This window comes from Rhinolophus sinicus, chromosome 3, assembly GCF_057876585.1.
Source record: "Rhinolophus sinicus isolate RSI-liver-muscle chromosome 3, RSI-T2T, whole genome shotgun sequence".
Lineage (NCBI taxonomy): Eukaryota > Metazoa > Chordata > Mammalia > Chiroptera > Rhinolophidae > Rhinolophus > Rhinolophus sinicus.
Window position 1 is genome coordinate 161908215 of NC_142503.1, and position 15510 is coordinate 161923724.

Genomic DNA, 15510 nt, shown 5'->3' on the forward strand with positions numbered 1-15510 from the left:
TTTCTTTTCTCCTCAAATTTCCTACCTCATTGACCTGTCATTTTCAGCTTATGACTTTGTTGTATACCTCATGGACAGCATAGAATGAATTAGGCAGAAAGTCTATTTTATCTGTCACTAACTGCAGACCTACCTGTGTCTACACCCATTTTCTTCTTCCCTCCTTTTACCACTAAGAAAGTGGCTCTCCTCCTATGGAAAAGCAATCCCTCTGCCTAAATGATGGGTCCCAGACCCACCCCCTTTATGTAGGACTTCCTGCTTTTAATCATCCCCTTCTATGTTGAAGTACCTCCCATCCCCCCAAAAAATCACCCAGTCTTCATATGCCCCTCTAGCCACTGCCCATTTCTCTGCTTACCTTCATGGTGACATGTCTGGAGAGCTGCCCACTCAGTAGCTCTTCTTCCATTCTTTTCAATTCACAACTCAACCCTCTCCAATCTGGCTTCTCCCCACAAGCTGTACACTGAAACTACTTGTTTTGAGGTCACCAGTGACCCTAGCTGCCAAATCACTTTTTTTGACATCTTGCTTTCTCAGCCTTACCTGATGTTAAGTGAATACTCACTCTTCATGGGATACTCAAACCTCTTGCCTAAAGGCACTATGGTGATAGCATATTCTCTTGGTTTCCCTCCACCTCTCTGGCAACTGCTTAAAATCCCCAGGATTCAGTCTCTTTTCATGCTACGTTCCTTCGCTAGGTGATCTCATCCAATCCCATGGATTCAAACACCATCCACATGCTGAGGACTCCCAAATTGCTCTCTCTGGCTCAAACCAGATTCCTTTGCTAATTACACATCTCTCTGACCCCTAAATGTTGTCATGCCCTAGCTTTAGTAATTGAAATGCTTTTCTGTTCTACCTGCATTCATTCCCTTGTGTTCTCACTCAGTCTTGTGGCTTTAAATATTACCTATACCCTGGAAACTCCCAAATTTACACCTCCGTGTCAGACCTCTCCTTTCAACTCTTGATTTATATATTCTGTTGACTACTTGACATTGCTTTTTGGATTTCTAATAGGCATCTTAAACCTAACAGGTAAAAATTAAACTCCTGAATCCCTGTCTCACATCCCAACCTGTTCCTACTGTTTATCCTTCTCAGTTGATAGTAATTCCAATCTTTCAGTTGCTCAGTCCAAACTTCTTGGGTGTCATCCTTGACTTGTCTCTTTCTCTCATACTTCACATTTCATCCATCAGCAAATCTATCAGCTATACTTTCAAAATATACAGAATCCTCACTACTTTCATCATCCTAGGCCAAGCCATACCCTCAGCTCTCACCTGGATTGTTGCAGTAGCCTTCTAACTCTTCTGCCTCCTCTGTCCATCCCTACAGTCCATTCTCAGCTCAGCAAAGTGATCACTCTGACTGAAAAAATCAGATCACATCCCTGTCCTGGACATTCAAAACCAACACTCAGAAAGGAAGGTCCTGGCCATGGCTAACTAGGACTTGAATGATTAAGACCTTTGGCTACATCTCCATTTTCTACTATTCTTTCCTCACATTCCAGCCAATGACTTCCTTGGTGTTCCTCAAACACATCAGACTTTCCCAATTTGGGGCCTTTGCACTTGCTAGTCCCTTTGTCTGGATCATTTTCTTTCTCACCAAGAACTCTCTTGTCCCCTCCTTTTTTCAGTTTTTGCTCAAATATCTTACCAGTGAGTTTTTCCTTAACCATTTCCTATAAAAGAAAAATCTCCCATACGACTCCATATCTCCCTTTGACTTACTCTTCTTCATAGCGGTTATCATCACCTAACTGTGTATTTACTTGTTTATTTTCTATCTCATGCACTTGAATGTAAATTCCATGAAAAAGGAGGCTATGTTTTAGTCACACTGCCAAACACAATTCTAAACATTTTTTTATCTCACAATTTCCGTTGAGTCAGGATCCAGGCATGAGTTTACTATGTCCTCTGCTCATGATTTCATAGGATACATTCTCACCAATGAGGAAGAATCCATTTCCAAACTTATTCAGGTTGTTGGCAGAATTTGTTTCCTTGGGCTATATGACTGAGGGCCCCAAGTTTTTGTGGGCTGCTGACCAGAGATCTCCCTCAGATCCCAGAGGCCACCTGCAATACTTAGAGGATTCTTACTTCATTAAGTCAGTCAAGAATACCTCTGTATGCTAGCAAGATGGATATATAGTATTATATATACATACTGTAATATAATCGTGGGAGTGACATTCATTGTCTTTGCCATATTCTACTAGTCGAAAGGAAGCCACGGGTCCCACCCACTCAAGGGGAGGGGATTATGTATGGTGTGAGCATAATGGTCATCCTAGGTTCTGTCCACCGAATCAGTGTAGAGAAATTAAACTAATCAATTTATTTATAAGAGGTCTTTAATCTAGAGAGTCCCTCTTTATTCAAAGATAAACCATGAAATACAAATTATTTTGGTATTTTACATTTCCCACAGTGTTTCATGCAATTTATGTTTTGGGAAAACGCAAATGATCTGTCTGTGTTTGTAAAGTCACAATTGTCAAGATAAATGACTTTCCCATATTTCTAAAATGTGAAAAAAAATTTTTGCTGACTTAATAGATTTGACTGTTGAAAAAGAGCAATTTCTCCATGTCTTATGATTTTAATTTCATCATACTTTTTTCTTTCCCCTAATTCAGCAGGTTTAGTAGTCACTATGACACAGTATTGAAAAAAAAATCCAATGTTAGTTAAGAGTATCTCTGATGAAGCAGTAAAATTACTAACTTGATTGTCTTGATTAAAATTTGAATCTTGGGTACATGTCTTTTTAATGCTAAGTGATAAAATGGAAAGTGCATGCAAAGAACCACTGTGGTTATCCCAAAGTATGTTTGTCTTGAGAAAAAGTAATGTGTGCATTGAGAGTTAAACTAGCCAAGTTTTTGTTGTTGTTGTTTTTTTCCATAGAACACCATTTTTACTGGAAAGAACAAACTATGGTTATTTAGACTTGCGTATTTGGCAGACATTTTCTAAAATGTTAATGAAGTAAGCCTGACATATTGAGCCAACCTTAACCTTGCATCCTCAATATAAACTCTACTTAGTCATGATGTACTATCTTTTTCATATTTGTTGGATTAGATTTGGTAGTTTCTGTTAAAGATTTTGTATGCATATCTATGAAGTATATTGGTTGTTTCTTCTCTTGTAATGTCTTTGTCTGGATTTGGTTTCAGGGTAACACAGATCAAGTATATCTTCCTCTTCACTTGTTTTTTTTTTTTTTGGGGGGGGGAGTGAGGGGGAGACCTTGTGTAGAATTTGTATTATTTTTCCTTAAGTGTTTGGTAGAATTTGCCAGTAAAACCAATTGGGCCAGGAGCTTTGTGGAGAGGTTTTAACTACAAATCCATTTTGTTTTTTCAATAGATACGGGGTAATTAATGTTACCTATTTCTTCTTGAGTGAGATCTGGTATTTAGATCTTTTAAGGAATTTGATTAACTCACCTAAGTCAGAGGTTAGCAAACTTTTTAGTAAGTGCTAGATATTAAGTATTTTAGGCTTGTGGGCTATATGGTCTCTGCTGAAACTATTCAGTCATACACAATATGTAAACAAATTGGGAGAGGTTGTAGTCCAATAGAACTTTATTTACAAAACAGGCAATGGCCCACCTCTAATTTATCAAATTTATTACATTGTTATTCCCATTACCTTAGCATCCTTTTAATATCTATAGGATCTGTAGTGATGTTCCCTCTCTTCCTATTGCTAATTTATCTGTCTTTTTCTTGACTACTCTGGCTACAGGCTTATCATTTTTATAGAACATCTCATAAAAATCAGCTTGGATTTCATTAATTGTTCTCTATTTTTCTGTTTTCAATTTCATTGCTTTATGCTTTTACCTTTATTATTTCCTTTCTTATTTGGGGCCTAAATTGCTCCTCTTCTTATAGATTCCAAAGATAATACTTTATTCATATCTTTGTTTTCTAATCTAAGTATTTAGTGCTATATATAGCCGTTTTAGCTGTGTCACACATCTTGATGTGTTGGGTTTTATTTTCATTCAGTTATTTTCTTTCATTCATTCAAACTTTGCTGATTCTCTTATGACTTTTTCTTCGACACAAGATTATTTATAAGTATGTTAATTTCCAAAAATTTGGAAAATTTCCAGGTTATCTATTAATTGATTTCCAGTTTAATTCTGTTGTGGCCAGAGAAAATTTTCTATGATTTCAATCTCTTCAATTAGTTTAGATTTATTGTATGGCCCAGAATATAATCTACTTTAGTGAATGTTCTATGTACACTTGAAAAATAATGTATATTCTTTTGTTGTTGAATGGAATGTCCTACAAATGTCAATTAGGTAAAGTTGATTGTTGTTCAAGCCTCTTATATCTGTATAGATTTTGTTTGTTATATCAATTACTGAGATGTATAGATTTTGTTTACTTGTTATATCAATTACTGACAGAATGTTGTTTCCAACTATTTAATAGATTTGTCTATTTCTCCTTGTAGGTCTTTTAAAGATCTTTTTAGAAACATGTATACTTAGACTTGTTAACATCCTCTTGATGAATTGACTTCTTTATGTAATAACCCTCTTTATCCCTGCTAATAGTTCTTGTTCTGAAGTCTATTTGTCTGATGTTAATATAGCTATTACTTTATCTTTTGGTGTTTGCAAGATTTCTTCTCATTCTTTTATTTATTTATTTATTAAGATTTTATCGGGGAAGGGGAACAGGACTTTATTGGGGAACAGTGTGTACTTCCAGGCCTTTTCTTTCCAACTCAAGTTGTTGTCCTTTCAATCCTAATCATGGAGGGTGCCATTCAGCTCCAAGTTGTCCTTTCAGTCTTAGTTGTGGAGGGCGCAGCTCAGCTCCAGGTCCAGTTGCCGTTTTCTAGTTGCAGGGGGCACAGCCCACCATCCTTTGCGGGAGTCAAGGAATCGAACTGGCAACCTTGTGGTTGAGAGCCCACGCTCCAACCAACTGAGCCATTCGGGAGGCAGCTCAGCTCAAGGTGCCGTGTTCAATCTTAGTTGCAGGGGGCGGAGTCCCCCATTCCTTGCGAGACTCGAGGAGCTGAACCGGCAACCTTGTGGTTGAGAGCCCACTGGCCCATGTGGGAATCAAACTGGCAGCCTTGGGAGTTAGGGGCATGGAGCTCCAACCACCTGAGCCACTGGGCCGGCCCAATTCTTTTATTTTTAACCTATCTATATTTTCATGTTTAAAGATTTGGGATTTGTTTTTGTACAGTATATAGAATAACTCTTAGTTTTAAAATCTAATCTACAACCTCTGCTTTTAAGTGGGGTGTATAGACCATTTACACTGATATATGTAGTGATATGGGTGGATTTAAGTCTACCATTTTGTTAGGTGCTTCCTATTTGTGCCAGTATTGTCTTTGTCTTACCTACTTTTTGATTATTCTTTTATTCCATTTTACCTCCACTATTGACTAGTTATCTTCTTTACTTTTAGTGCTTGCTAAAGGCTTATGTACATCTTTAACTTATTGCAATTACCTCTAAATAGTGTTATACCACTTCACAAAGTGAGACCCTTACTACAGTATACTTCCATTTCCTCCCTCCCATTCTTTGTGCTGTTATTGACATTGGTTATTGTCATAGATTTTACCTTTAAATTTGTATGAATCTCACAGTACATAGTTCCAGTTTTTGCCTTAGACAAAAAGTTGGTAAATTATGGCCAACATGCCAAATCCAGCCCATGGCCTCTTTTTGTATGACCCCAGAGGTAAGAATGGCTTTTGTATTTTTTAAAAGGGTTGTAAAAAAAGTGAGAAAGCAAGCAAGAGAATGGGAATGTCTTTCTTTGCTCTGGCTATCTTCAATATATTCTCTTTATCTTTGGTTTTTAGTAATTTGGCTATGATATATCTGGGTGGACTTTTTTCTTTTTTTTTAATCATATTTGGGCTTCTCTGTGCATCTTAGATGTGATTTATTGTCTTCAATTTTTTAAAATTCTTCAGCCATTATCTCTTCAAGTACTTTGCTGTTTTCTCTTCTGGAATTCCAATTACGTGTACTTGTATGTTAAACTGGTATTATTCCACAGCTTTTGAATTGCCTTATATTTTTTTTCTTTGTATTTTTTTGGATAATTTCCATTGACTTATCAAGTTCAGATTCTTTCCTCTGCTGTGCCAAGTGTATTGATGAGCCCACCAAAGGCATTCTTCATTTGTAATGACATGTTATCAATCACAGGCAAAATTCTCCAACTATTCATGTATGTTGCCCACCTTTTCCACTAAATCCTTTAACACACTAGTTATTTTAAAGTTTCTGTCTTATAGTTCAAATATCTGGGTGATCTCCGAGTTTCGTTCTGTCATTTGTTTCATCTCTTGACAATGGATTGTTTTGTTATTTTTTTCTTTTTTAGTCTTAGAATTTCAGACTGAATACCACATCTTCTGGAGAATAATAAAGATAATATTTACACCTGGTTATTAGTGTGGGGGACTGAGTAAATATAGTCAAAATGGGTTTGGATTTTGTTATCTTTACCTTTGGTTCACCACAGTCTGCATGTTCCTCCAGGGATTGCATGCTATTACCTCATGCTTAGAGCTGGATCTGGAAGCCAGACGGTTTGTTTTCTGGCTCCACTCTCAGCTTTCAGCAAGTCCTGCTTAACTGTGTCATTCCATAATCTTGTGCTTCCCAAAGTGGTAAACTTCTGTTGCTTGTAATTGGATACTGAGTTGATGATGGGTGGAGGTAGAAGTTCTTGATTCTCCTGGCGCATTCTCAGGCTTAGGTAGGACCTGTGCACTTCAGCCCTAGCGTGGTGCCTTCTCAGAATTTCTACCTCCACCCCCATGGCAGCTAAACATGGCTATTTCTCACAATTGTTGAACAGGAGAGATGTCCCTGCACTTCTCCCAGTAATAGGAGATCTTGCTTGGGATTGGTGCAGGATCCCCAGCCCAAGAGGTTTCCTGCTGATCCCTAGGGAAAGAGAGATTTACATTTACCCCTGCCCCAGAGGCAGTGGATCTTTGCTTGGGCCTTCCAAGAAGGAAGGTTTGCTCTCTCCTACTGCCAAAAGTGAGACAGTTCGTGTATACCGTTTCGTCTTGAAAGGGCTTGTCGCTCTGGAATTCAGTTCCTTTGGTTGCCTTCTTTGATGAGTATAAAAAAAGTTAAGATTTTTTTCCCTTATTATTAGGATGGGAGTAACATTCTCTTGCAGGTTTCTACATATTAAGTGGAAGCACACAGCTCTCAAGGTATACCTGTTTGATTACTTTCTATTACCAAAGATAGGCACTTACTGATCTGTGAACTCTTATTGTTCAGAGTATACACGTTTAATTAGTTTTTAAATGAAGCATAAGTTTGAACAATGAACTCCAGGAATTTTGGAAAAACAACTCATGGAATATTTCATTACAAGGGCTAGGAGCTATGGACCAGGATGCTTACCTTCCAGTATAGGTGAGGCAGGAGAGGGTGAAAGAATCTGATTCACGAGCGATGATAATGCAAAATGTATATATGCACTAGCCAAAAAGTCTTTTGAGAATCAGGGGGACACACAGGAAAACTACAACCACTTGGGGTAGAGAGAGGGCTTTTGAAGCTCTTAAAAATGGACAGGAAGATATGACAGAAAGACCTGAAAAGGATACAAAGGATAGACAGAAGAACAGTTAAGTGGTGTTGTGAGGACAACCTCTCCATAATCACATCTTTTCCTCCCCTCCACATTCACTCTCACTTTTTCTGGTAAATGGAATCTAGATTCTTTTGTGAGGGTTGGTTTACCTCTTCTACATTGTGAAAGTCTGGTTAGGGCTGCCAATTAAAGTGCTTACTCTTCCCGTAATCAACTGTCCCAGGAATCCTAAGCATGAAAGATAGAAAAACATTTGGAAATGATTCATCATTAAGCTGTTAGTCCCAGAACATCCTTGGTTCCTGTCTTTTCAAAGCATGGCTTAATTTTTCTTCCAGTTGTGTGAATCACCCAATACAGTCGACCCTCCATATCCACAGGTTTTACATCCACAGATTCAACCAACTGTGGATAAAAAAAAAAAAAAAAAAAAAAAAAAAAAAAAAAAAAAAAAAAAAAAAAAAAAAAAAAAATCCAAAAAGCAAAATGAAATTTGCCTCATGCCAAGCACTATGCTGAATCCACATGAATGAAGTGACGTGTAGGCATACGTGTCCCCCACTGTAGCCTATGTGCAAATACAGGTTATATGCAAATACTATGCCATTTTATATTAGGGACTTGAACATCCTCAGAGTTTGGTACCGCAGGGAGGGGGATACCAAGGGACAACTGTATTCTCATTTTGTTTAAGTTAAGCAGGGTTGAATCTGTATTGCTTACAACCAAAGAAACACAACTGATACAGGGTAAGTGGTTCAATAGAGGGCATGACCAAGGAAAAAGAAAACTTTTGAGGTACATGAAATCCATATACTTTCAAAATTGTTAAACGAACATGTGTTAATAATAACTGCATGGTACAATGACTAATCAATTTCATGTTTCTATGTGCTTGTAGTTAATCAGCAATTTTTAATGGTTAGGCTGACAATGTTTTATTATTACAAACTATATTTAGAGTTCACTCGCATTATCTCTAATGTTAGAAATAAAAACAAATGATAATGAACTGAAATAATACACATGCTATAGGAAAAAAATCGAGGAGGGGGTGCTGAGAGTAGCAAATGACCCATGTCACAAATTTATTGAAATTTAGCGGTTTATGATTTTTTAAATTCCAGTCATGAAAGTCATTTATACTAGGCAAACCATATGTAGGGAAATTTCAAGAACAACATATACCAAATAGAAATTATAAGGAGAAATATAGTGGAACACCAAGTTGGATGTTCTCAACAAATGTCTCAAAAACTACACAGAGCAAAAATGAGACAGACAACTGTTACAAACAGATCAGTCTGACAAGTAAATTCTGTAGGAATAAAAAATTAATTTTTTGGCTAATCCTGCCCTCTCGTTATGCAAATGAGACCCACTGGCCTAGGAAGACCAACTGATTTGTCCAAAGCTTATAAGGTAGATTTCACACATGGTTCAGATGAAGGAGCTTCTCTTTTCGTGAGGAAAATGTCAGAATGTTTAATTGCTGTTCAGATTGAAATTTAGCAATATACTATGTATAAATAAGAGAAGATTTTAAGATTCTCATATACATTTATTTATATATATGAGAATTATATATTATATATGAGAATCATCATATATTCTATTATATAATATACCTCTATATATACAGAATATACAATATACATAATGCAATATATGTTATATTGTGATATGTAGTGATCTATGTAATACATATTACAGATACATTTCTAAGTCCTTTTAGGGTTATTGCATTACTTTTTAAAATTATAAAGAGAATTTATAAGAAAAAAATAAGATTGTGTCCAGCTTATAATAATGAGAATAAGACCACCTAATATTTATCTTTAACATCCAAGATTTTTTTCAGACTGAGCAGAACCAGAAAATTCAGCGAGCCCGTGCTGCCATGGGTTAGTTTAACACAGGGTTACTTAACCTGGGCACTATGGACTTTGGGCAGGATAATGCTTTGTTGTGGGAGGCTGTCCAATGTATCATAGGATGTTTAAGCAGTATCCCTGCCTTCTATCCACTAGATGCCAGCAGCATCCCTAATCAAAAATGTCTCTTGACATTGCCAAAAGTCCCCTAGGAGGCAACACTGCTCCCTGGTTAAGAAGCACTGGTTTTAATATCATCACTACAATAAAACAAATACAACTGTCAGGTGTATGATTCCACTGTGGAGTCAACTATGATTAAACTAGAATTACATTTATATTTTAGTTCAAAATATATCAGGCCAGAACTGAATTAATTATGCCAGTTTTTGTCTAAAGCTGAGGTGTCCAATACAGTAGTAGTTACTGAGCACCTGCTGCTACTGAGCACCTGAAATGTGGCTGCTCCAAAGTGAGATATGTTCTCTGCCCTGGATTTTGAAGACGTGATATGAAAAAAAAGAACGTAAACTATCTCATTTTTCTGTTAACTGAACTATCTGGGGTATACTTACTCAGTGAAATATATTATTAAAATTAATTTCACCTGCTCGTTTTCACCTTTAATGTGGCTACTTGATAATTCTAAATTATATATATGACTCACATTATGTGGAACAGCACCGGTCTAGAAATGATTTAGTATTATTTTTAATAAAATAAATTCTTAAGTCTATCAAATGAGCCAAAAAGACTTTGGAAAGCTTTCCCCAGTCCCGTGAAATCAGCTTACTTTTGAGCATCATAATTCTTTATTATCATGCCTAAATGATTTTTCTGCTTTAAATACATTACTTCTATTCCAGTGCTTTATTCTCAATGTTTCAGTTGGTTCTTTTTTGATTGCTGATTTATCTTCATGCTGTTCTTTATCATTCTCCTGAACATCAGTTTCTTTCACACACTCAGGACTTTTCCTACTGGAATGTTGAGATGCTGCAGCATCCATCATATGTAGAAAATTATAAGCGGGAAGAGGAGGTTTCCATTCCTGAGCAGGTAAAATTGCTAGAAAAAAGGTGTAATCAAGGGTTAAAGATGAACAGACTATAAAATCATCATATACATATACTAGAAAATGTTTTATTTTGAAAAATATATTTGTAGAAGACTATCAGTTTTACTTATCTAAGCAAAACTAGATTTTTTTTTACTACATTGTCTAAGAAACTTGATACATTTCTCATTACTAGCCATTTTCATTTTTTTGTATTATATTTGCAAGCTATTATATTCTAAATAAAGGCTAGTATTAATAGGAAGAAAGCAAAACATCCATAATCTCCCTGCCAGTTAACCCTTGTTGAGGTTTTAGAAAATAGCAATATGTTTATGAGATGACCACACAGGTACAGGTTAAAATGACAAAGTGTCCTGCTTCTTTCCTTCCCTAGCCCTGTCTTGATCCCAAAGATGTGGCACTGAATCATTCCAAAAAAATTTTTGGCACATACGTATTTATTTCATATTTTATTATTTAGACAAGTATTTCCTTACATTTTAAAGCACTTTTGGTTTTGAGGCTTTTGATTAACATCCTTTGCACACACTTTTATGAAAATAAGTCCATTTTATAAAAATAACCATGACAGGAATAATTAAAAATTGCTATGGAATCAACTGTACTATAAACAGACAGGCATTGAACAATTTCTTAGATGGGTTTCCTGGTAGTAAATCAACATTATTTTAAAACATTGGTCATTAGAAAAGGAAAACTGATTTAGGCTTGAAATCATGGTAATATATATGGTAACATATGAGATAAATTAACTTTTCTCCATTTAGTAGACAGATCTTACAAAATAATTTTAGAATTTAGTTGTCCATTTAAAATACTATTTTGAGAAATAAAACTACATATGGAAATTTACAAAGTAAACATTTTAAAAATAAATTCTAGTGAAAGAATGTTATATGAAAAAATGAACTTACATGAAAACATAAATGCTCATAAAATACAAACTTAAGCATCTCTCATAAATCAAATAAATATATTTAAAAGCTTATGAAATTCATATAAATTCTAATTTCCTAAGCAGATTAAAGCACAAAAATCTGCATAAATACATATACAGTATATCTACACTCATTGATACATAATTTCTTCAATCAGAGTCAATTACACAAAATCCTAGTACCTGGAACATCAGCAGGGTATTAAATTTAGGCTACCACTGTAATTGATGTTTCAAATGACTATTTCCAGGTTAGTAGATTCAAAAGTGACAAGTAGATAAAATATTTTCTTGAACATAATGAATAGGTAGGAGATAAGAAAAACTATTTGTAGTTTGCAATATGCAGATGTATCTTTATTAAAATATTTTAAAGAAAAGTTTAATTTAAACCATAGCACATATTTAGCAGTATTTTTAAAAGTAGACACTGCAGCCTAGTGGTCTGAGATGATCACAAAATGCTTAAAACTGGACATCACAATTCTGCTAATTATTTGCTAAGGGAACACTACAAAAACCTTACTGTTTTCAATTACAAATAAAACTGTACCCAAATCATACATGGGTAATAAATACATTATTATCGAATTAGTAGTGATAATAATAGTTAACATTTATTGAGCCTTTACTATCCATTTAATCCTTACAACTCCACGTTGTAAGTAAAATTATTATCCCAATTTTATAGATGAGAAAAATAAGGTCTGAATAGGTCAGGGAACTTGACCAAAGTTAAGTGTAAATCTCAAATAAAAATAGCCAGTGGTCACAATTTCACAGAAATGAAGATGTGCAGCAAGCAAGGTGAGGCAGACACCTGTGGCACCATGTTACAGATTCAGGCTATTCCAAGAGTAGCTGCCAGACCCCCATCTCAGATCCATCTCCCAAAGAAGGGTGAGAGCAGGTCCTGCCAACACATAAAACAGGATCCAATACAGACAAATACTGCTCAGTTTGCTTCTTCCCTGCTGCAGAGGCTGCAGGAATAACTTAAGAACAGGAGCAGTGACACAAAGAAATAATGAAAACCCCTCAAAGAATGAGATGGCAAAGGATTTCATGCAAAATTTCATGGAAGATATACCAGTCTCTCAGGAAACTCAGAAGAGTAATTCTGATTCTTTCCTCCTGGCAATGGTTTGAGTTCAGGAATCAAAGCCCCCAAGGATGCTCCTTGCAGGAAAGAATCTTTACATGAATCACGATAATACTTCAGATTTTACACTTTACAAAGTACTTTTGCATACATTATTTTATTCTATTTTTAAAATAAATATGGACGTAGTCAGAGTGGGACCTTAACTAATCTCATTTTACGGTTGCAGAGGAGGAAACAAAGACATGCTAGAGCCACACAGTTAGTAATCAAGAAGGCTGGGTCATAAGCTCAGATTTGTGTGTCTTTGAACATTACCACTTTTAAAAGCAGTTCCATTTGAGAGGTACTCTGGCCCTACCTGCATATAATCTTATTTGACTTACTCAGTCCAAGGGGCCCCTGTGTCACAGCAGCTGCAAAATGACAACATGCATTTGATTCTATAAAATAGCAACACAAATGGAGTAGTGAACACAGGCTATCTTTAGAGTTAAAGAGCTACAACTGAAAAAACCCTATGCCATGTGGCTAGAGTGAAGAAGTCAGTGATAAGTGATAACGACAGAAAGGACTCTTTCCAGATTATGACTTAAAATAGTCAATTTAATTCAACTAAAATTATCTCAGAAAATTAAGACTTAAAAGTATCATCTAAAACTACCCAGAATAGCCAAAATAATCGTGGAAATGAAGAACAAAGTTGGAGGAATCAAATTTCCAAATTTAAAACCTACTACAAAGCTGCAGCATTGAGGACAGTGTGGTACTGGCGTAACACACCTGTGTATTTGACAGCTATAAAACAGGGGCATCAATGTTCAGAGCAGCGTTATTCCTAACAGCCAAAAAGTGGAGACAACCCAAATGCCCATTAATTAGTGAACAGAGAAACAAAATGTGGTCTATCCATGCAATGGAATATGATTCATTCATAAAAAGGAATGTATTACTGCTTTCATGCTATAACATGGATGATCCTTTGAAACCTATGGTAAATGATTGCATTTATAAGAAATGTCCAGATTAGGCAAATTCGTAAAGACAAAGTAAATTAGTAGTTTCCAGGGGGTGGAAGGAGAGGAGAATGGGGCATGACTGCTAATGGGGATGGGGTTTCTTTTTTGGGGTGATGAAATTATTATAGAATTCAATAGTAGTATTGGTTGCACGGTCTTGTGAATATACTAAAAACCACTAAATTGTATGCTTTAAAAGGGTGAATTTTATGGTATGTGAATTATATTTCAATATAAAAATACCATCTACAGGCTACTTAAACATCATTTAGTTAAACTGCCTAACTTAACAGAAATGAAGCAGACCACCTGGGAAGAACAGGTGTGCTACAATGACACTTAAAATAAATTCAAGTATCTGATTAAACATAAACAAATATACACAATGATTAAATTCACACTATGCACGCTGGCTGAAAGACAATTTAACACTGAATTGGAGTTTGTACACCAGAACTGTATGTGCAAATATAAACATATATATTCACATACACACATACATCCCTTATTTCAGGATTCTATCATGGAACAGTGTCAAAATGTTATTATAATATAGTTTATCTGATATTGAATAACGAAATCTTTGGATAGCACCTTAGGAGACTTTTCATTACATGAAATTTCACACTATTTCCTCAATATACTAATGATCTAGGTTATTAAATGTTAATTAAATTACAGCCACAGGCCTATTGTTGCTATATTTGTAATAATTTAACATATGCATCTATACCACAAGTATAAATTCACATATGTTTTAGCAAAGTAGAAACTATGGCATGTCATCAGCCAACATCATAAATTCTAAGCCAAGATCTATTTTCTTGTGGTTCAAAATTTTGGCTCTGGAGTAAAAAAGATCCAGGTGGGAATCCAAGTTTCCTCATTTACTGGTTATTTATATGACTTGTAACTAGTTACTTAACTCTCCTATAGGTAACTCTTCAAAAAGTATAAAATAAGCTTAATGTATCTAGTTTTCATATGATTCTTGTGACAATTAAATAAGAAAATGCATGTGAATCATTTAGCATTGTACTAGATATCCAGTAAGCATTCAATAAATGCTAGCTATTATTAAATTTAATACAATGATACGTATTTTCTATGAGTAGTAATACCTACCACATAGGAGGAGGCTGTCCCACGGTCAATGCTATCAGCATGTTAACATTTCAGATACTTATAACTATTACAATTCAACTCATTCTAGCATTCATTAGCTATAATTCAAGTTTGAAAACCTATGAAACAAAATACAGAACTGTGTGCAGTAAACAAAACAGAAAACTTACTGATAGGACTTTCTAGACCTGCTTCTACTTTTTTGAGCCACAATAAAAGGTTTTGTTCAGTTACAGTCTGGTCTGAAGGAAATGCAAACACTTGGCCACCTGAATGCAGATTCACCACAACAAGGAGAGGAAGGGGAGGTAGAACATCAAAATACATCTGCAAGACTCCTCTCCCCACAGGAGTAGTCTTTCTATGAAAGGGAGCAATTGAACATGTTAATTAATATTTCTTTCTATAACAAAATAATGAAAATAATAGTTTGTAGAACATTAATCTTCAAATACAGTACCATGCCAGTTTAGTGTATTTTATGAAAAGATGTCCTAAAAACCATGAGGTCTACAAGTATGTTATTAGTAATCAGTCTTGAAAGGTTTCTTTTAACATGGGGCACTGTGCTTCTCCTGGGAGAAAAAATGGCAGCCAATGAGAGCTTTAATGAAAAACAGGCTTGACCATTTTAGCTTAACATGATAGGCTCCTTCCAAAGTTTAGCCAAGTATCTGATCACATATCAATTCAAAAATAAAATGGTTACAAA

At 35.4% G+C, this 15510-nt stretch overlaps 1 protein-coding gene and 1 long non-coding RNA gene across 6 annotated transcripts in view; both read right to left on the reverse strand.

Annotated features, from left to right (window-relative positions):
- Positions 1 to 7325: 7325 nt before the first annotated feature.
- On the reverse strand, positions 7326 to 8001 carry LOC148758686 (uncharacterized). Its single transcript, XR_016020881.1, has 2 exons — positions 7810 to 8001; positions 7326 to 7660 (listed from the first exon to the last, which is right to left on the reverse strand). It is a non-coding gene; the product is annotated as an uncharacterized LOC148758686 (long non-coding RNA).
- A 717-nt stretch (positions 8002 to 8718) lies between these two features.
- The window catches only part of TXNDC16 (thioredoxin domain containing 16), a 76021-nt gene continuing 69229 nt past the window's right edge, over positions 8719 to 15510 (reverse strand). For 3 of the 5 annotated variants that reach the window (XM_019725701.3, XM_019725698.3, XM_019725700.3), the window contains exons 20-21: positions 14969 to 15159; positions 8719 to 10602 (exon numbers count right to left, since the gene is read on the reverse strand). In XM_019725701.3, coding sequence (XP_019581260.3) covers positions 10337 to 10602; positions 14969 to 15159 — 457 coding nt within the window. In that variant the 3' untranslated portion in view covers positions 8719 to 10336. Of the gene's footprint in view, positions 10603 to 14798; positions 14918 to 14968; positions 15160 to 15510 lie in introns of all 5 variants that reach the window. The other 2 variants (XR_016020882.1, XM_074327473.2) reach the window with 2 other exon arrangements.